Source organism: Gallus gallus, chromosome 6 (genome assembly GCF_016699485.2).
Source record: "Gallus gallus isolate bGalGal1 chromosome 6, bGalGal1.mat.broiler.GRCg7b, whole genome shotgun sequence".
Classification (NCBI taxonomy): Eukaryota; Metazoa; Chordata; class Aves; order Galliformes; family Phasianidae; genus Gallus; species Gallus gallus.
In genome coordinates, this window is record NC_052537.1 from 9,713,723 (window position 1) to 9,734,051 (window position 20,329).

The window sequence follows — 20,329 nt, forward strand, 5'->3', positions numbered from 1 at the left end:
CTCACAGTGCTCACATGCACTGTTTGGTCTCCATAAATGTTCAGGAAGCATCAATGAATGTGAATGGGTGCCACTGTTTCCACATGGAGGAATTCAGTGATACACCTTTGTTTCATGCACACTTAGATGTCACACGACTGCCTCTCTGCTGTCATCTGTTACACCACAACAGAATACTGGTGGGAAGGTTCATCCTCTACTACCATCCCACCAACATCCACCTCTGATGTTGTGGGCCAACATAATAAAATAGGAGGCATTAGTTTCGGAGCAGACCTCCTATTTTATTTCTGAAAATAAACTAAACCCTTCTAAAAAAAAAAAAAAAGCAAAATAACCAAGAGCAATTCCTATTGTGTATAAATCTATTTTCAAATAAACCTTAAATATTTGCAGCTTAGAAATGCCCACTTTGCCAGAAACTGCCACGTCTGATTGTCAGGAAATGGTGTGGGTTTTACTCTTTAGAGATAGCAATAATTGAGATCACCGTACGAAAGAAACCACACAAGATACATCCCTTCTACTTAGCAGCAAACCTTTTTTCTCTTCCTGGTAGAAAACAAACTGCAGCAGCCATCTGCTGACCAAAATAGAAATAAAACACTCCTTATTATGTTAAAAAAAAATAACTCCAACTTTATCACATTGCCTCCACAGGGTTTGATCCTGGTGAACTTGTATATAGCTAAAACAAGTTTTCTATCTAAACAAATTAAATCTTGCTAAACAATCGAGTGAGCTGATTTCTAAAGGACTTCTGATATTGAAGACATCACACTAGCAGCTATGCCATTCAATGCAGTTACTTACGGTGCACTTTACTAGTTAACAATAGTAATCTGCTTTCTAATCTGCATCTTTGCATTTTGTGCCTATTAAAAAAAAAATCCCCTCCCTTGCCTTTTTTGTCCTTAATGTATTCACTTGAAAGCCAGTGTACATCATGGTGTATGTGCTTCCAGGACAAATTAATTTGGGGAGAGATATTTGATCAAAGTTGTACTTCTCTGAATGTTGTATGTCTGCATCTGTAGTCTTTTGTGTTGATCTCCTGTTTCCAGTCAAAGGTGGTTTATTTTATAGAGAATGAAAAATATCATGCCATTTGTAGTCGTATGAAGCAGTTTGCTAAGTGATGGTGGGATAACATAGTATTGAAATACAGTAGGGCAACAACGTGAGCTGTGTCTGCTATTTAAGCTCTTCCACCTCGTAAGCAGAGACATTGAGAAGGAATGAGTCTATGGGATTATCTCCTAGGGTTGCAGCTTCTTGCTTGCTTTCTCTAGGAGGGTGGTTGTTCACAGCAAGTGCCGGCCACCTCTGATAGCCATGCTCCCTGCTCCACAACACCTGACACTCATTACATGGCAGGCAGGAATGGAGATCGGCTCTGTCCATTTCTCACTGCTTGCCCAAATTTGCCTCCAGCATGCCATCCTGAAGCTGAGTGGAGGCATCAGTTCTCCCTTGTGGGGATGTGTACTGCAGAATGTCCTGTCGTGCTGAGGTTTGATGATGGTTCATATGGGGGATGGTACCAAACAGCATTATGTTTTGTTGCAGACGGAGAAAGCCGACCGGCGTCAGAACTTTGTCTCCCTTGCTTTACGTAAGCGCTACAGCTATCTGACTGAGCCTGGAATGAGTGAGTTGCTCTTACCAAAATACTAAACCATATACATGTGATTTTTCATAAGAAGAGACATTTTTTCTATAAACGTTGTATTTGGTGTCACTTTGGAGAAAAAGAAAACGGGAAAAAAAAAAACAAACAAACAGCTATCTAAAACAAAACTGTTGGATGGTCTGAAATTTTGTGTTGTGAGAGCTTGAAGAATCCTGACTGGCAAATGGCATGCACTGATTAAGTAAAAACATAATATTTTTTAAAAATGCCATGTAGCTCCAGACAAATAGGATTACAGATTGCTTTCACAAGGAGTCTGTTCCTCTTCCCTTTGGGATGTTAGACTGAGCTGCTATACCTTCATGTTGGAAGGGAGTGATATGCAAAAGTTCAGCAAGACTGGAGAATGACATTCAGATAAGCACTTAAATGTTTAGATGCTTAGCCAAAACAGACTCTCACATATTTTGTATCTCCCTCTTCTTTCTCGTCCTCTTCCCTTGTTCCTTTGTTCCCTGCAGATGCTTTCTATTCCTTGGCACCACATGTTGCTTCCTCTTAGACTTGTTCCCCTTCACTAGACCTGTGTCATTGCTTTCCTTCCTCATTCAATACAATATATTTGGCTTAGCTTTTATTCCTTCACCTTCCCTGCCTGAGGTTGACTGCTGTTGTTCCCCATTGCCAGACTTTTTCTTATCTGTTTTCTGCCTCATAACTTCTCAGTTGCTACCCTGCAACAGACCCTTTGGTATAATTCCATAAATCCATAGACAAACTTCATCGGGTCTTGGGAGTTTCCACTGGATGGCTGCTGTTTAATTGTCCTATAAGATCTGTGGCTTCTTTGGATCAGATGTGCTGCAGAATAGATTACACTTCTCAGACCTGGAAGAAGACTTCAAGCATATAACATCTGAAGAAGCTATCAGATCTACTGAGACTTCTTGATGGATTGTTAAGGTATCGTCAAAGGCTTGCTGGGAACCGAGACAGGGAAAAGGAAGCTGCTTCAAATAATTTTGATGATTGTATGTACTGCTTACAATTTGTTTTTCAGGCCTCGTTGGGAAAAAAAAGTCTAACATTTGCTCACCAGAGGTTCATTAAGTCTCATTTACAAAAAGTGGAAGAAAAAAACCAGCCCACTTAATGGGCTTTATTCTAAGAAAACTTATGTTGGCATAGTAGAAGTCCTTGACCATTCTTTATTCTATCCTATGGGGCAGCAGTTCCTACTTGTGGCGGTCAGCTACTCAAAAAGAGTATGCAAAAGTTATTGTATGCGCCAGGAAAGATAGCAGGCAGTGGTTTGGCCAACAGCCTGAGCACCACCTCCTGTGCACACAGCTTGCAGTTGTTGGCTGCCACCATCACCTCCAACATGCTGTTGCTGGGAGATGATACAGGTTTGGAGGCACAGCTCTTCTAGAGCATGCTACCCAACAGAGACAGTGGGGCTGTTGCGGCTGTTTTACTCCACAGAGCATTTGCTTCACTGGTAGGAGATGAGTGTTTAACCTCTGCCTCTTTCTACCAAATGTGATGGCACAACTCTTCAGTTTTGGTAGCCGTGTAGGTTGAGCTGTTTCTCTCTCACGAGTTCAGGCATGCACACACACACAACTTTTTTTTTCCTCTGCTCGTGTTGGTGCCAGTGTTGGGGCAGAAGAGAGCGAGGGAAGGTGGGGTATTCTCCTCCCTACCTCTTCTTATCCCTCCTCAGGAAGGAGAGGCCAGAGAGGCCCCTCTGCTCTCTCCAGCAGTGAGGTTTCCCACTGTGGTGGGTTAACCCTGCTGGTTGTTTGCTTGCAGCTGAAGAGAGCAGGAGCAAGGCTACTCCAGCGGGAGCTTGGGGGGCATTTGCATGGTGAAGTTCACTCAGTGCTTTCAGTTACCAGCTGCAAGTAAGGAAACACAGTTTGCTGTACGAAGGTAGTAACATCTGTTTTCCAATAAAGTCTCAGATACAGAGGGATGGAAACTGCTAAGGCCAGAAGTGTCCAGTAGCCAAAAAGGGCTGTTTCAATTCAAAAACTTCACTCTTTAGAATCATACCCTACTCTGAAGTCTGGCATGATTGTGGGGATTGCTTTGCTATTTCAGAACAGTAAAACTGTCCAGTTTCCTGCTGTTTTGACTTGTGTCATAACTGAACACACTTGTGAATTAGTCCTTTTTGTTTGTACCACTTCTTCTCAGCTGCCATACAGAGCACCAAGAAAGCATCTTAGATGTGTCTGACTTGGTGATTTAGGGAGAAAGAGTAGCTAAGAGGGCAGTTTGCTGGTTTGATTGCTGCACAAACCAGTTGTGGCAGAACAGCTCATCACAGCGCGGTGGGGTCCCTCTAAAGACAATTCCAAACACAAACTACTGAACAAGTTGTTTTGATGTTGGTTATTTTCTGAATGATTTGGGGGTTTTGTTTTTTGGACTTGGGACAGTATGAACTTCTGGTGAATGTCAGCTGCTGCTGCTAATTAATCTTCATAATAAAGTCTAGTTAATTTAATGAAATACATAGTGTTTTCTTCTTCAGAAAAAAAGGTATGTTTGTGCTTCAAAATAAAATTGCGAGGAGGATGGGAAAATTAAATGTTTCTAGAAATAGACTGTGCCAGTCAGGCCTTGTATTCAAGCTCTCTTCAACCTAAATGTTCTAATACTGCTATATCACCAGCCATCCACATTGCCTTCTGAGTTTCAATTGGCTTTTGTAGGACCCGCACGTTTCTCCTTGTAGGATATGGACCTGTGGTATATTGAACACTTATTTACAATTCTGTAAGTGTGTGTGCTTCAACAGTTTAGTATTAGCCTTATTAAGATTCTTTCACTGTAAGTTACTGTCTATAAGACAGACCAAGTAAGTTTGACAAATTATTACTGTAACTTTAGAGAAAGGTTAAATGAATAAGTTATTCGGATATTTCAGCTCAATTTCTAACTCAACTTTAAACAGAGGAGTTTAAAAAAAAAAAAAGAAAAAGAAAAGGAAAATAAAAGGCCCTTTAATTCACTTTCAGTGTCAACTCTCTGAATGTTATTGTTGTATCAGAGGATATGTATGCTGTAATGGGATTCCCAGAAATGCTGTCTTCTGGCATCAGTACCTCCCGTGGTGCAAAATGTGGTTGATGATGATTTTGTTTGAAATGCCTATGAATAAGCTGAGTGTTCTGGGGGATGGTAACAGTTGACAGGTTTGTCCTTGCCAGGAAGTTTTTGCATAATATATTGTTCTTTGACTGCTTTTCTAATGTTACCTTTTGAGAAATGCAAAGTTGAACAGGTCTGTCTTTGAGCTGATGCAAGAAATCTCCTCAAAAGGTACCAAGACACTACATCTTGTAGAAAAAGTGTACTCTTCTTTTAATGGCCACTTGTGAAATGATTTTTTTAAGATTTACATATTTGTGCTTAATCCAGCATAAAAATTTATTAATGTGTGCTCGTTTTGACATGATATGTGCATGAACAAAAACTGATTCAGTTGCTTTGCTTGCTCACGTTTATCATATATCATACTTTCCGTATTTGACGTATGACATATGCTTCTTAAAACCATTTCATGTAAAGTTTTGCTTTAGTTTTACTTCATTTTTTTTCCAAACAAAAGGAATATCGCATGACAAACAAATGCAAACGTTCCTTTTCTTTATTTATTTTTATTATTTTATAAAATATCGACTCAGAAAAGCTCTTGCTCTTATTGGCTTTGTGAGTGTGAAGCATATCCGAATTGTGCATGGGAGATACAGATTTGAATTTATTCCAGTTGCTTCACAGTTTGCACATTAATTGCCTGTCACTTAAAGGAATTTTGGGTTCTGCATGAAATAGTTATGACTGGTTTAAAAAAAAAAAAAGAGAGATTTTAGCTATACAATGTCATTTTACACAAGCTTCTATTTTGTATAGGTTCAATATCTGAATAGAACAACACCATCAACAAAAATTATTAATAGGATAATTCTAACAGTAGTGCAAATCAAACATACCCAAACAGGCAAAATAGCACTGATACAAGTATTTCAGAATTAGCACATCAGAAAGTCAATAGGAAGTAAGAGAAGAATTTTGATGTGGTTTTTATTTTTACCTTATGGATTCCTTCTTTGTGTTTTCTGGTCTTCATTTTTTGCAGACTCGATTGCTATGTGCTTTCTGTCTTTCATTCCATGTTGCTTTTTGTTCTGGACCAATTGTCAGTATGTGACTCCATTCATATTTATTTCCTTTTTAACTCTTCTTTTGCCTCCTTCATCCTGACTCATGCAAACAATTGTACTTGCTTTTTGTAATATTACAACGTTTACTGACCGATTTTCTTCTCTGGTCTCTCTGTTTTCCAATCATTTTTGTTGATTTTATGTTTGATTTTAATTTAACAATTTAAGAAACAGTTGAACGGAGTGCAGGAGCAACAAGATCCCTACCTGCTACTTACTCATACAAGCCATTCTTTTCAACACGGCCATATCAGTCATGGACAACAGCTCCAATTACAGTGCCTGGGCAAACCAAATCAGGCTTCACTTCCTTATCAAGCTCTTCCTCTAACACTCCTACAGCTTCCCCATTAAAATCAATATGGTCTGTTTCTTCTACTTCTCCAATCAAATCCACATTAGGAGCTTCTACCACATCATCAGTTAAATCTGTTAGTGATGTAGCATCTCCGATTAGATCATTTCGGACAATCTCCTCACCAATAAAAACTGTGGTTTCGCAGCCTCCATACAATATGCAGGTTACTTCAGGTTCTTTCGTCAGAGCTCCCGCAGTAACAGAAGCTGCTAGCCTGAAAGGGCTGGCATCCACTACCACATTCCCCTCTCGGACATCTCCTGTGACTACAGCAGGGTCTCTCTTGGAGAGATCATCCATAACCATGACGCCTCCAGCATCCCCCAAATCCAACATTAACATGTACTCTTCAAGTTTGCCTCTTAAATCGGTCATCACATCAGCATCCTCACTCTTATCGTCCCCTCTAAAGTCAGTGGTGTCACCTGCTAAGTCAGCAGTTGATGCTGTTTCATCCTCTAAGGTCATGATGGCCTCGTCTCTCTCGTCGCCAGCAAAACATGTAGCTGGGCACACAGATGTACCATTACTTAATGGGTCTGTGTCACCGCTGAAATACCCATCTTCTTCCAACTTAATAAATGGATCCAAAGCTGCAGCTGTTTTCCAAGACAAGATTGCTGCAGCTGCACATTCTGCAAGTTGTGCTGCTAGCGCAGTTGCTGACACGGCTGAGAGAGTGTTTTCAACTGCTTCAACAATGTCATTTTCTCCACTCAGGTCATTTGTGTCTTCAGCACCATCAGCTTTCCAGTCAATAAGAACTCCTCCTGCAGGTGCTTTGTATACAGCCCTTGGGTCAATATCAGCAACTACCTCATCTGTAACTTCATCAACAATAACAGTGCCGGTATATTCTGTAGTCAATGTTTTGTCTGAACCAGCATTAAAGAAGCTCCCAGAGTCATCTCCACTTACAAAATCAGCTGCTGCGTTACTGTCACCTATTAAAACATTGACTACAGAGGCACGCACGCAACCTCCCTTTAATCGAACTTCATCTCCAATAAAATCATCCTTGTTCTTAGCACCCTCTGCTCTCAAATTGTCCACGCCATCTTCTTTATCCTCCAGTCAGGAGATACTGAAAGATGTTGCTGAAATGAAAGAGGATCTAATAAGAATGACTGCAATATTGCAGACAGATGTCGCAGAGGACAAACCGTTCCATCCTGAGATACCAAAAGAGGGTAGAATTGATGATGAAGAGCCTTTTAAAATTGTTGAGAAAGTAAAAGAGGACTTAGTAAAAGTTAGTGAGATACTGAAAAAAGATGTATGTTTAGAAAGTAAAGGGTCGGCTAAAGTATCTAAAAGCGATCAAGGACATCTCTCTGAGGATGACTGGGTAGAGTTCAGTACAGAGGAGATTGATGAAGCAAGACAGCAAGCTTTGACAAGCCCTCCTATGTCCGTTCCAGAGAAGGCCCAAATTAAAACTAAAACCGTGTCGGAAAAGGATTATAACTTATCAAAAGTTATTGATTACTTAGCAAATGATATTGGTAGCAGTTCATTGACAAACATAAAGTACAAGTTTGAAGAGGGGAAAAAAGAAGGTGAAGAGAGACAAAAACGCATTTTAAAGCCAGCTATTGCTTTGCAGGAACACAAACTCAAAATGCCTCCTGCCTCCATGAGGCCTTCAACATCAGAAAAGGAGTTATGTAAAATTGCAGATTCCTTTTTTGGAACAGATACAATTTTAGAGTCTCCGGATGACTTTTCTCAACACGATCAAGACAAAAGTCCCTTATCTGACAGTGGCTTCGAAACAAGGAGTGAAAAAACACCTTCTGCCCCTCAAAGCGCTGAAAGCACAGGGCCAAAACCACTTTTCCATGATGTACCCATCCCTCCCGTCATTACAGAAACGAGAACTGAGGTAGTTCATGTTATCCGTAGCTACGAACCATCATCTGAAGAAATTCCAGAGCAGAAAGCAGAGGAACTACCGGCCGCAAAGCCTGCCCCTGCTTTTATGGAGCTGGAGCAAAAGCCTGCTGGGTCTATTAAAGAGAAAGTTAAAGCATTTCAAATGAAAGCTAGCAGCAGTGAGGAAGATGACCACAAGTGTGTCCTCAGCAAAGGTGTCCGAGTAAAAGAAGAAACTCACATCACTACGACGACTAGGATGGTTTATCATAAACCTCCGTGCGCTGAAAGCACATCGGAAAGAATTGAGGAAACAATGTCTGTTCATGACATAATGAAAGCCTTTCAGTCTGGACGTGACCCTTCCAAAGAACTGGCAGGTCTGTTTGAACATAAATCATCAGTAACAGCCGATGTTAGCAAGTCTGCTGAAACTTCACCACAACATGCAGAGAAGGACAGCAAAATGAAACCCAAACTGGAGCGAATAATAGAGGTCCATATTGAAAAAGGTAATCAGGCTGAACCTACTGAAGTGATTATTAGAGAAACAAAAAAGCATCCAGAAAAAGAAATGTATGTATATCAGAAAGACTTACCTCGGGGAGATATTAACTTAAAAGAGTTGGAAAAACATGATGCTTTTCCTTGTTCAGATGAACAAGGTCAGCAAGAAGAAGAGGAACTCACAGCCGAAGAGTCACTTCCTTCTTATCTGGAATCCTCTAGAGTTAACACTCCCGTGTCCCAGGAAGAAGACAGTCGCCCTAGTTCTGCTCAACTCATGTCTGATGACTCTTACAAAACACTGAAGCTTTTGAGTCAGCACTCAATAGAATACCATGATGATGAGTTGTCAGAACTAAGAGGGGAGTCTTACAGGTTTGCTGAGAAAATGCTTCTTTCAGAAAAGCTAGATGTTTCTCAGTCTGATACTGAGGAGTCAGTTACTGATCATGCTCTACCCCTTAGTGCAGAGATACAGGGGTCTGATAAACGATGCAGAGAAAAAGTAGCTACTGCCCCTAAAAAAGAGATTCTCTCCAAAATCTATAAAGATGTATCTGAAAATGGTGTGGGTAAAATGTCTAAAGATGATCATTATGATAAAGTGACAGTATTACACTACACTGGAGATGTTAGTAGTCCAAAGCATGCGATGTGGATGCGCTTTACTGAGGACAGATTAGACAGAGGTAGAGAAAAGTTGATGTATGAAGACAGGGTGGACAGGACTGTTAAGGAGGCAGAAGAAAAACTGACTGAAGTATCGCAGTTTTTTCGGGATAAAACAGAGAAGTTGAATGATGAGCTACAGTCTCCAGAGAAAAAACAGCATAAAAAAAATGGCAAAGAAATACATTCTAGTCAGAGCTCTGCCAGCAGCAGCCCTGAGAAGGTTCTACTCTCTGAATTACCGGCATCTGGTGATGACTGGAGTAAAGCAAAGCAGTTTGCACGTGATGGGAAAAGCTTTCCCAAAGTGGATGAAAGAAAAGTGTCCAGTTTGCCCAGCAGTCCTGAGAAAAGGATATTTGTGCAACCAGCAGAGGACTCTAAACAAACTATGGAACACAAAAGAAGTGCTCAGCAGACTGGAGTACCTGAGGTTTCACAGACTGGATTTCAGCTGAAGCAATCAAAACTCAGTTCCATTAGGCTGAAGTTTGAACAAAGCATAAGTCCGAAGAGTAAGGACCCAACTCAAGAAGAAAAAAAAATGGACAGTCAGTCCAAAATTCCAGTAAAGAAGTTGCAAGAAAGTAAGTTACCAGTTTACCAGTTTTATTCTAGAGAGAAACACGCAAAGCAAGTCGAGCTCATTGATGGAAGTGCAGCATTACAGAAAGAGGTGAAAATACAGGAAGATTTTGTCCCAGGTAAAGGAAAAGCTATAGAAGAATTCTGTGCTTCAGACACACAAAAGCAAAGAACTGAAACAAGTAAAAGTATGCCGGAGTACTTTTCAGAACCACAGACGAAAGACCTGATGTATGGCTCAGACTCGACAACGAAGGGACACTGGGACAAAAAAATCTATAGGACGTGGGAAAGTCCTGGAACTTCTAATCATAAAGCGCAAAAAGAGAAGCTTTCACATGTGCTGGTTCCAGATACAGTAAAGGAAAACCACGTTGATCACGTTGAAGCTGACAAAAAAAGTGAATTTATTACTCTGACAGAGCACAAACTGGCAGCAAATGGCATTCATTCAGAGGAAGTGAAAGAAATGACTGTAAAATCTCCCTCAAAAAAGGTTTTATACAGAGAATTTGTTGTCAGGGAGGGGGAACATAATGGTGAAATAGCTGATAAAATATCCAGAAGGAAAGAAGAAATTGCTGTGTCCCATATTCCAGTCAGGATTGTTGAGGAGAAGAGAACCAAGCTTGACGGTGTTTATCAACTTTCAGCTACAGTATCCCAGTCAGCTGTGGTTAAGGAGAAAGTTGAGAGGCAGATAGATTATATGGAAGATGATCAAGTAAAGCATTCAGAAATCAGAAGAGTTACCAAGCAGCACAGCTCGATAGGTCTAAGTCCTCCTGCTGAGGAAACTGAGTTATCCCCTAGCAAATCACCAGATTCTCTAGAATTTAGTCCAGGAAAGGAATCTCCTTCGAGTGAGTTAGTTGACCCTGGTGCCAGTGATTACTTGGATAAAGTTGCACCATTAGTAAGTACTGAGGGAGTGAAAGAAATTAAGACCTTACCTGTTTATGTCAGTTTTGTTCAAGTAGGAAAACAGTATGAGAAAGAGGTGCAACAAGGAAATATTAAAAAAATTGTCAGTCAGGAAAGTAAGACAGTACAAGAGACAAGGGGGACCTTTTACACAGCTAGACAGCAAAAGCAGCCTCCTTCTCCACAAGGTAGTCCGGAAGATGATACGCTAGAACAGGTGTCCTTTATAGATAGCTCTGGCAAAAGCCCTTTAACACCAGAAACACCAAGTTCAGAGGAAGTGAGTTATGAGTTTACATCTAAAACACCCGACTCACTAATAGCATATATCCCAGGCAAACCCAGTCCTATACCTGAGGTTTCTGAGGAATCAGAGGAGGAAGCAGAGGCTAAGTCAACCTCTGTAAAACAGGCAGAAGTTGAGGAACCACAGGCTGACAAATCATTACCTAACCATATAAATAAGGACTCTAACAAAAGACCGAAAGGTAACAGAGTTGCCTACATTGAATTCCCACCTCCTCCACCACTGGATGCAGATCAAGGCGAGTCAGAAAAGAAGCCTCAGTATTCCACTGAGAGTGAAATGGAGATGACAGAAGTGAACCTGCAGGATGAACATGACAAATGTCAACTGGCTGAGCCAGTCATAAGAGTACAGCCGCCGTCTCCTGTGCCGCCGGGAGCGGATGTCAGTGACTCCAGTGATGATGAATCTCTCTATCAACCCGTTCCGCTTAAAAAGTACACGTTCAAACTGAAAGAACTGGAAGACGACCAGAAAGAAAGCTCAAAAGCCAGAACCCCCGAAAAGATTGAGAAACAGAAAGAGTTAGGACACCCCACTCCTGGGAAACCTAGTGAGTTTGACGTTGGGCTTGATTCACCCCAGAATGATGTAGTGCAAAATGGGAATAATAATGACCAGTCTGTCACAGAGTGTTCCATAGCAACCACTGCAGAATTCTCCCATGATACCGATGCGACTGAGATTGACTCTCTTGACGGTTATGATTTGCAAGATGAAGATGATGGTTTAACTGAGAGTGATTCTAAACTTGCAGGTCCGGCAGTTGAAACCAAAAAGGACGTATGGACTACAGAAGGTATTCTAAAGCAGACTGATCGCTGCTTTAGCCAGAGTAAACTTGAAGTCATTGAGGAGGAAGGCAAGGTAGGCCCTGAAGAAGACAAGGTGCCTTCAAAGGGTCCCGCTTCTGAAAAGGCCGGAGATAAAAGTGAACAGAAGTCAGGGGCGCAGTTTTTCACTTTGGAAGGCAGACACCCTGACAGGACTGTGTTTCCCGATTCATATTTCAGTTACAAAGTAGATGAAGAATTCGCAACACCTTTCAAAACTGTGGCCACTAAGAGTTTAGATTTTGACCCGTGGTCCAATAACCGAGGTGACGACGAAGTGTTTGAGACTAAATCAAGGGATGATGAGGCTAAGCCATTTGGTCTGGCAGTGGAAGACAGATCTCAAGCCACAACACCCGATACAACTCCAGCCAGAACTCCAACAGATGAGAGTACGCCAACTAGCGAGCCCAACCCCTTCCCATTTCATGAAGGGAAGATGTTTGAGATGACTCGCAGTGGTGCAATTGACATGAGCAAGAGGGATTTTGTTGAAGAAAGACTCCAATTTTTTCAGATTGGTGAGCATACTTCTGAAGGGAAGTCAGGGGACAAGGGGGAAGGGGATAAAAGTACAGTCACTGCCATCACACAGCCACAGGCAGGGGACAACACTGTAGAAACAAACCTAGAGAGACCAGTAGAAACACCAGCAGTTGAACATAAGCCCATCATCCAGGCCAGTGGAGATTGCATGGAACAAACACTTGGTAGTAACTCACTGGAAAAATCATCGGCAGCGGTAAACACTTCTAAAGTTGATCCCAAATTGCGCACGCCAATTAAAATGGGAATTTCTGCTTCCACCATGACTCTGAAGAAAGATGGTCCTGGCGAAGTGACAGATAAGATAGAAGCTGTGGTGCCAAGTGGTCAGGGATTAGAAAATGAAACTGTAGAAGTGATTGCGAGTTCAGCTTCTAGCGAGACAAGCTGTAGGCAAACAGAAAACACTGAGTTTCCAAAAGATAATTTTAATAACAACAACAATTTGGATTCATCTGCAGTCTCTACAGATGATATTACCTGTAATGTAGTGCTAAAAGAACATTCGGAACCGAAATGTTCCCTGCAGAAAGCTAACCAAGCCAAAAGCACTTCAGGAAAAGGTACAGGGACAACACAAGGACACAGAGTAAGAGAGAAACAAAGAGCACATGGAGAGCAGCAAAAGTCAACAGAGTTGGTAGGGGCTAGAGGAAAATCAAAACTTCCTGTAAAGGCCAGCTCAGTAAAAGAAGTCCTTCCACAAAATAATCTCCAAAGCAGTACAGGGAGTAAAGTGAGACAGGCTAGTAAGCCTGACAAAGCAAAACAAGATAATGCTCCTCCCTGTCTAGAAGGAAGGTCTAGGATTCCTGTAAAAAATACACGTAGGAGTAATCTATCTAGAAAACCTCCAGCCCTACCAAAGCAAGAGCAGGTTGAGAAAGAAAAAACAAAACAGCTTCCTTCTAAATTACCAGTAAAGGTAAGATCTACCTCCGTCACAATGACAACAGTTAAAGTAAAAAAAAATCAGCTTAGAGAGGTGTGTAAACATTCAATTGAGTATTTTAAGGGCATTAGTGGTGAGACATTAAAGCTTGTGGATCGTCTGTCTGATGAAGAGAAAAAGATGCAGTCAGAGGTCTCTGACGATGAAGAAGACAGTACATCAAGGAACACATCACTGTCAGAAGCTACTCAAGTTTACCTGCCTTCCATTACATCGAAGTCTGCTAGAGATATGAGAACAGAGGCAGCATCTATAAAATCAAAGATTGAAAAGGCCGACAGTGAGAGGAGGAGGAGTAAGAGGACTGGTGAGAATGAAGGCAGTCAGGTTTCTGGAGCTCTCATGGCTCACCTCGTGGAGATCAAGCCTAGTTTGTAAAACTTTCAACTTGTTGATCCTAGTGCATGAACTGTTGTGATTGCCTGTGAAGTGACTTAACCGTAGTTTTCATTCTGTCATTGTCATCTGTATGTGCTGTCTTATACTCTTCTTTCTTCCTTTAAACAAATCCTGTTCTGTAGAAAGCTAGTGAAGCATGCCAAAGACATTGATGTAACTCAGAAATTGAAAGATTTCTTTTGTGACAGCAAGTTTGTTCTGTCAAAGTAGAGAAAATAGATGTTAATTTGGTCTTGGTGGTTTCCACCAGTAATTGAACAACTTGTGTACAGTCTAACAGCTAGATTGTCAGCATGTTTGATTTCATTACACGACATCATGTAGTTTGACATTTGGCTTTACACAGGTGAAAAAATTTGCTTTGTAGGTTATTAGGACACACAACCATTCTAGTAAACAATATAAGCACCGGCAACTTAGTTGATTCCAACTATAACTTATAATAAACTATTGTCCGGTAGTAGGGTTTTCTGTGCTAAACCCTTTTAATCAAGAAATTGTAAATCGCAGGTCCACAAAGTCCATGTGAACGGACAGATATAAGGATGGCAATTGTAGCTGATCACCTTGGACTTAGCTGGACAGGTAAGCTTTTCTGCTTTTATACTGAAATCGATCTTTGCTATTACATTCTCAGGCACCAGCTTTCAGTGAATCAAATGGAAACTCATAGTGTATATAGCTAAAATGTTTTTCCTCCCAAGATATTACATCCAAGTAGTTGGAAGGATCTGTCTTCTCAGGGTCAGGCTCCCTGTGTCTTCAGGCAGTGAATTCCTTAAAGCCCTGGAGCTTACAGGGGCTCCAACAGTTTGGTGCCATGTAGGATTGCCTCATCGTATGCCCACCGTACCGTCCACATGTTGACGGGCAGTGCTGGCCCCTCATGGGCTTATGGGTGCTGCAGTCAGCTCTCCCTGGGTGTAGGCGACAGCAGTGCTGGTGTGTGAGCTGTGCAGTGAGCTCAGAAATGAGCAATGGTCACCAGAACAAATGTTATCGGTGAGCAGTGATGAAGTCTTCATGGAGCTTTTCTTTACTGGTTGAGTGCATTATATAAATGCAATAATAGCTCACAGATGTGATTGAAAATTCAGAGTTATGCCTGTCTTAGGAAATTGAAGTGTTTACGTGTTTAGTGCCATGCTCGTCATTGTCTATTAAGACACCCCTTTGTGTCAGGTAGTTTTGCTGATGTCTGTGTGCTCTAAGAAGGCTAATACTTCTAAGCCTGACAGGATAAATGAGAGATTTATGCTGTTTGGAGCTTTTGTTATTGTTTTTTCTTTTTTTTTTTCTTTTTTCTTTCTTTTTGCTTTATAGAACTGGCAAGAGAACTGAATTTTTCTGTGGATGAAATAAATCAAATCCGAGTAGAAAACCCAAATTCTCTTATCGCTCAAAGTTTCATGTTATTAAAAAAATGGGTTACCAGAGATGGGAAGAATGCTACAAGTAAGTTCAATTTGTTACTTTAGTTGTTTGTAAACTGTAGCCTGTTCAAAGTAGGTTAAATTGGAGATAACATAATTAATTTCTTTCACAAATCACTAATGGTAACAAAGTTTCAGCTACATTTTTTGCCAGAAGGCAGAGAATTATTATATTAATTCAGTACCTACACAGAGGGAAATAATGTCTTCTCCACATCCATAGGACAGAACAAGAAAGAAGCTTAAATTCCAGTGAAGGAAATATTAGGGAAGGTTTGACAATAGCAATGAACCTGAAACATAGAAATAGGCTGCCTGGAAAGGTTATATAGTCTCACAGTATTGCAGATTGTAACAGGAGACCAAACACTCTTCTCTGAGGAGCGATGTGTGTGACTGAGACAAGAGACCTCTCTGAGGACAAGGTCTGGGTCGATTCTGCTGTTGTTATCCGCGTGTAAATTTCTCAAATTGCAATAGGGGTCTGATTTTTGTATTCAGTCAATGGTGATTGTTACAATTCTCTAACCCACAAACTTCTACATGGTATTTAAGTCAACCTGGATCTCTTTCACTGTAAAAGTTGTTTCCAGTATTACTGTGTTCTTGCAACAGGATTATTGTAAATGTGATTTCATTGAGTACCACGTGAACAGCCATTATGTGCATTACTACTTACAAGGCTACCTATTCTGTTCCTCAAAATAGAATTGTAACAAGGATTTTAACAATCCTTTTATGTTCCAGTAAAAGGTTGTTTTATTTTAGTAGCAAGTAAATATGTTCTTTAAGAGCTCTTCAACCCTATTTTTTCTTCTTCTTGTGTTGCAATATAGCACTGGTCAGGGAAAAATCTTAATAGAGGTACATGTTGCATAAGTAGGCAGCAGAATGACTTCATAGTCAAATGATGGAGTTTGCTAGAACCAAAGGCTTTGGGACAGAAACATGTCAGCAACTTATAATTAATGCAATGTGAATGTAACAGAAAGACAATCAGACAGTTCTGAAACACTGAACCTGTTTTCTGACATGCCTTATTTGTTTTTCAGCTGATGCCTTAACTTCTGTATTGACAAAAATTAATCGAATAGATATTGTGACCCTGCTGGAAGGACCAATATTTGATTATGGAAATATTTCAGGCACCAGAAGCTTTGCAGATGAAAATAACGTTTTTCATGATCCCATTGATGGTAATTGAATTCCATGGTCAAATTTAGTTTCGTATAATCTCCGATAATCTAATAATGTTGTATGAACTAGATGTTAAGAAAAAGAAGTTCCAAAGAAATGATTGTTTTTCATGTTAAGGCTTTTTTCCTCGTGGTGTATTCAGGTTGCACATTAATGTCCCAGAGAACAAGCTCAGAATTCCACAAATGCACACCTAAGTAAGCTCGTTCCCACCAGCCTCTATATTAGTTGACAAGATTTGAATAGACCTGAATGTGTTTCTCCTGCAGTAGTTGTGCTTTGGTGTTTGTCCATTCATGTATGCTTTCCAAGTTAGCTGGAAATCTCTCTTGCTCTCCACATCCCCCACTCTTTGACTTCCTCTCGAGATAAGTAACTGTAAGAATTCTTTCAAGAAAGAAGTGTTTAGCAACTGTATGAGGTATCTACAAACAAAAATCAATTATTTCAAGTTTTTCATGATTTTTTTAGTTATTATTTTTATTTAGGACCATTATTATCCACGTATATAGTGGCAGTAGAAAAATGAGAATATGTTTTATTTTTGCATGAGATAATACCTTTGTCAGTCTAATGACTAAAACTGTGTAATAACCTTCACACGGAAGCTGTACACACTGAGCATAGAATTGTGCATGGTTATTTTGAGTCAGATCTTAAAAGGATGCATGGAATTTTTGGTTATAAATCAGAATTGATATAGGTATGCTTATTGTTTATCATTACGTTGAAGATGCTAAATGTTGTTTCTTCTTTTAAATGTTAGCTAATGACAGTGGGCTGCTATATTCTTTACTTTGATTTTTTACCGTGTGTTATAACTAGCTTATTAAGTAAGATTTCTTTGACTTCTATTTTCTTTGTTTTTTGTAGTTTATTCCAGTTTGTGTTGGTCCCTCTGTATTTTAGCAGGATGTTCTTGTACTTAGAGCATATAAGCTCAGTGTACTTCCATTGTTGAGCAGCATTGCTGATCATTGAATCATTGCATTACAGAAATAATTTTCTGTTGACATTTTAAGAAAGTTGCTCTTGAAATGTTGCTTGCGCCTTTAAATAGTGGCATCAGTGTTTTTCTGAAGAAAGTACGCTTCTCTGCAGTTGCTTTCTGTCTCTCCTCTTCTCTGAGCCTTCCTCAAGCTTCCTTTCCTCACCAAGACCAGACCGCCTTTGCCTTTCTCTCAGCTGATTCAGAAAACAGAGAAAAAAAAACAAGCCCTGTCAGTGCATCTCCCTTTGCAGGCAGCACAATGTCAAGTTAACCCCAAAGCATGCATTTTTTCCTTCTATAGGTTACACAGTCTGTTATTTGACACAATGAATTCCAGGTTTTGTTGTCATTTTACATGTGTATTCAGTTTAATCCTTTTGTATGATTTTCTTATGTTTTCATCAATTTCCTTTTCTTTTCTCTCTTTATTTGATCAGTGTATCTGATTGTACCCATGTCACCAAGATCGCCTCAGTCTCCAAGATCACCAAGATCTCCTTACCCACCACAGTCCTCTCACCTGTATAACTTTACTGTACCTGAAATATTCATCTAGCTCTCCCTGTGTTTTTTGTATCCTCTTAACTTCTTGTTAACTTCCTTTTTTAGTTTTTTATCGTGCTGTGTATTTACCCCTACCGTTCTTTAGTATCCTCGTTGAGATCCATTTCTATTCCTCATTCTTTAACTATTCCATTCTTGTGGCTCTGTGATTATATTGGAGATAAATATTAGTAGCATTGTCTTGCTAGTATTGTGTATTTTTGATAAAAGTATATTCAGAATGTGGACCTGTTTAATGTGTATTTGCAAAAAGAGTGACTGCCCGATGTTTTGATGTACTTCTTTCTTTAAAGTCTATTTATTAAAACTCCAATTTTAAAGCAGTAAAAGCTTGGAAAGATGTACGCAATTTGGCTACAAGATTCTGGACTGGATATAAAGGGACAGCCATCCCTGTCCACATTTGATTCGTTGCATGCTCATAAGGCAATCTGCTATAGCTTGAAAATGTTCAAATGGCTGCGAAAGCAATTGCTGAAATCTTAACAGGCTATTTATGAAATAGTCAAAAGTATTAGCTTTGCTGTACTAGCTTTTTCGGCAATGCTCATTTTTGTTCCATGCGTTTAGAGCAAAGTAAATGAATCTATCAGAACTGCATTTGTTCTTATACACCTGCATCTCCTCATGGTTTTCATACTTTACGTAATTCATGAATCATTTAACATTTGCTGATTCATTGCTCCATGCTTCATCCCAGTCAGTCCAAATGTGCTGTCTTCCTTAGGTTATCCCACCATTCAAGTGGAACTGGAAACTCCCACTGGGTTGCGCTTCGTGCCACCCACCCCTTTCCACCAGGACGATTTCTTTAGCGACACCTCTAGCCTAGAGTCACCCCTTAGAACTCCCAGTAGACTGAGTGACGTGTTAGTGACCTCCCAGGGACATGTAGATGGTACAGCAGCAGCACCGCCAGTGGTGACTGAAGAAGACACCTCACTGGACGACAGCAAGCACGATTTCTCAGTGCCTAGCGAAGGAACACCTAAAGATTTTTCTGTAGGCCAGAGCCAGTTGGAGGAAGTGGACCTTAAGGATTATCCACGGTATCTTGGTAGTTATGGCGGGATACCTAAGGATGCTAAACAAAGGCAGAGCGAAGAGACTAGCAAAACAGGAGTAAGGACTGAACAGCCTGAGAGAGAAAAGTCTGGTACTGATGAGGAGATAACGGAAGAAAAGTTTAAATCTCTGTTTGAGGACATTCATCTGGAAGAAGGAGCTGAGTCTGAGGAGATGACGGAAGAAAAAGTATGGTCAATTCTTAAAGGTGTTCAGCAAGCAGAACGCGAAATGTCTTCAATTGCAGGTTGGCAGACTGACTCGTCAAGTGTCACTGAGCCACCAACGTCGGGACGCAGGATAGGTGGTAGCCTGCTAGATCGCCTGGATGATAGGTGAGCATCTTCTTGTACGTGTGTGTAAATGAGCCTTCATGTGCAGCTGTTGCCTTCAGGAGCAGTTCTCAGGCTCATGTGTTGTTGTTTTATTAGATTGTGCGTATAGATATGCGCATATTTATTTGTAAGAAAAAGCATCGGTTGCGACTTCATCTGGCTTCAAACATAGTTGTTTTTAAAAATGTATATATAACAAGTTTCATGCTTAATACAGAATTAGTTTACGTTATGTTTACTAGATAATATTTGTTTTCATGTTCTTTATATTGTGTATTTCCATTTTGAATGAATCTAAGGAAGGCAGATAGAATTGGAATTTGAGACTATGAAATCACAATTTGTTGGAACCAGGATACTGTGTTGCTCTTATTTTAGCAGTCACCCTTTTCATTGCATCTCTTTGCATTCCTTCAGATAGGCATTTCTTTTTCCATAGCACAGTTTTTTAAGCTGACATCATCTTATAACATTTCCTTCAAGTGTGTTATGTCATGCTAATTCACTAGACTTTTTAAGAGATGTGTTACAAGTCATAAAAGGTAACAGTGGCAACACCAAATCCGTCTAGTCCCATATGCTGCTACCCAATTGTGGCTACGGAAGGTGCTCGGGGAACTTGTACGTTCCTGGGCTCCATTTACTTGTAGCATAATGACGTTCTGAGATAGTGGATGCTTTCCGCACATTTATCATCACTGTGTTTCTCTTGCATGTGCTTTTCCAGCCTCCCATTGGACCTATGTAAGCTTTTAGCAGTCACAATATGTGCTGGCATGTTTGGCTATACTGGTACCTACTGGGTACCATCAAAGAGCTCTTGCTTTAATTTTGTACTTGGCACCCATGGTTTGTGACAGAAGGAGCCAGCTCTGCATGAGGTGTAAATCAGCAGAGAATGACTATCTGCAGAGCAATTGT

The 20,329-nt window shown here is 40.3% G+C and overlaps 1 protein-coding gene across 15 annotated transcripts in view; it reads left to right on the forward strand.

Moving 5' to 3' along the window:
• ANK3 (ankyrin 3) overlaps window positions 1–20,329 on the forward strand; it is a 344,913-nt gene that overhangs the window by 306,195 nt on the left and 18,389 nt on the right. For 12 of the 15 annotated variants that reach the window (XM_040702299.2, XM_040702301.2, XM_040702300.2 and 9 more), the window contains 6 exons: window positions 1,570–1,651; window positions 6,043–13,731; window positions 14,334–14,408; window positions 15,147–15,278; window positions 16,309–16,452; window positions 19,321–19,408. In XM_040702299.2, the coding sequence (XP_040558233.1) occupies window positions 1,570–1,651; window positions 6,043–13,731; window positions 14,334–14,408; window positions 15,147–15,278; window positions 16,309–16,452; window positions 19,321–19,408 (8,210 nt within the window). Of the gene's footprint in view, window positions 1–1,569; window positions 1,652–6,036; window positions 13,732–14,333; window positions 14,409–15,146; window positions 15,279–16,308; window positions 16,453–18,735; window positions 19,409–20,329 lie in introns of all 15 variants that reach the window. The other 3 variants (XM_040702304.1, XM_040702305.2, XM_025151500.3) reach the window with 2 other exon arrangements.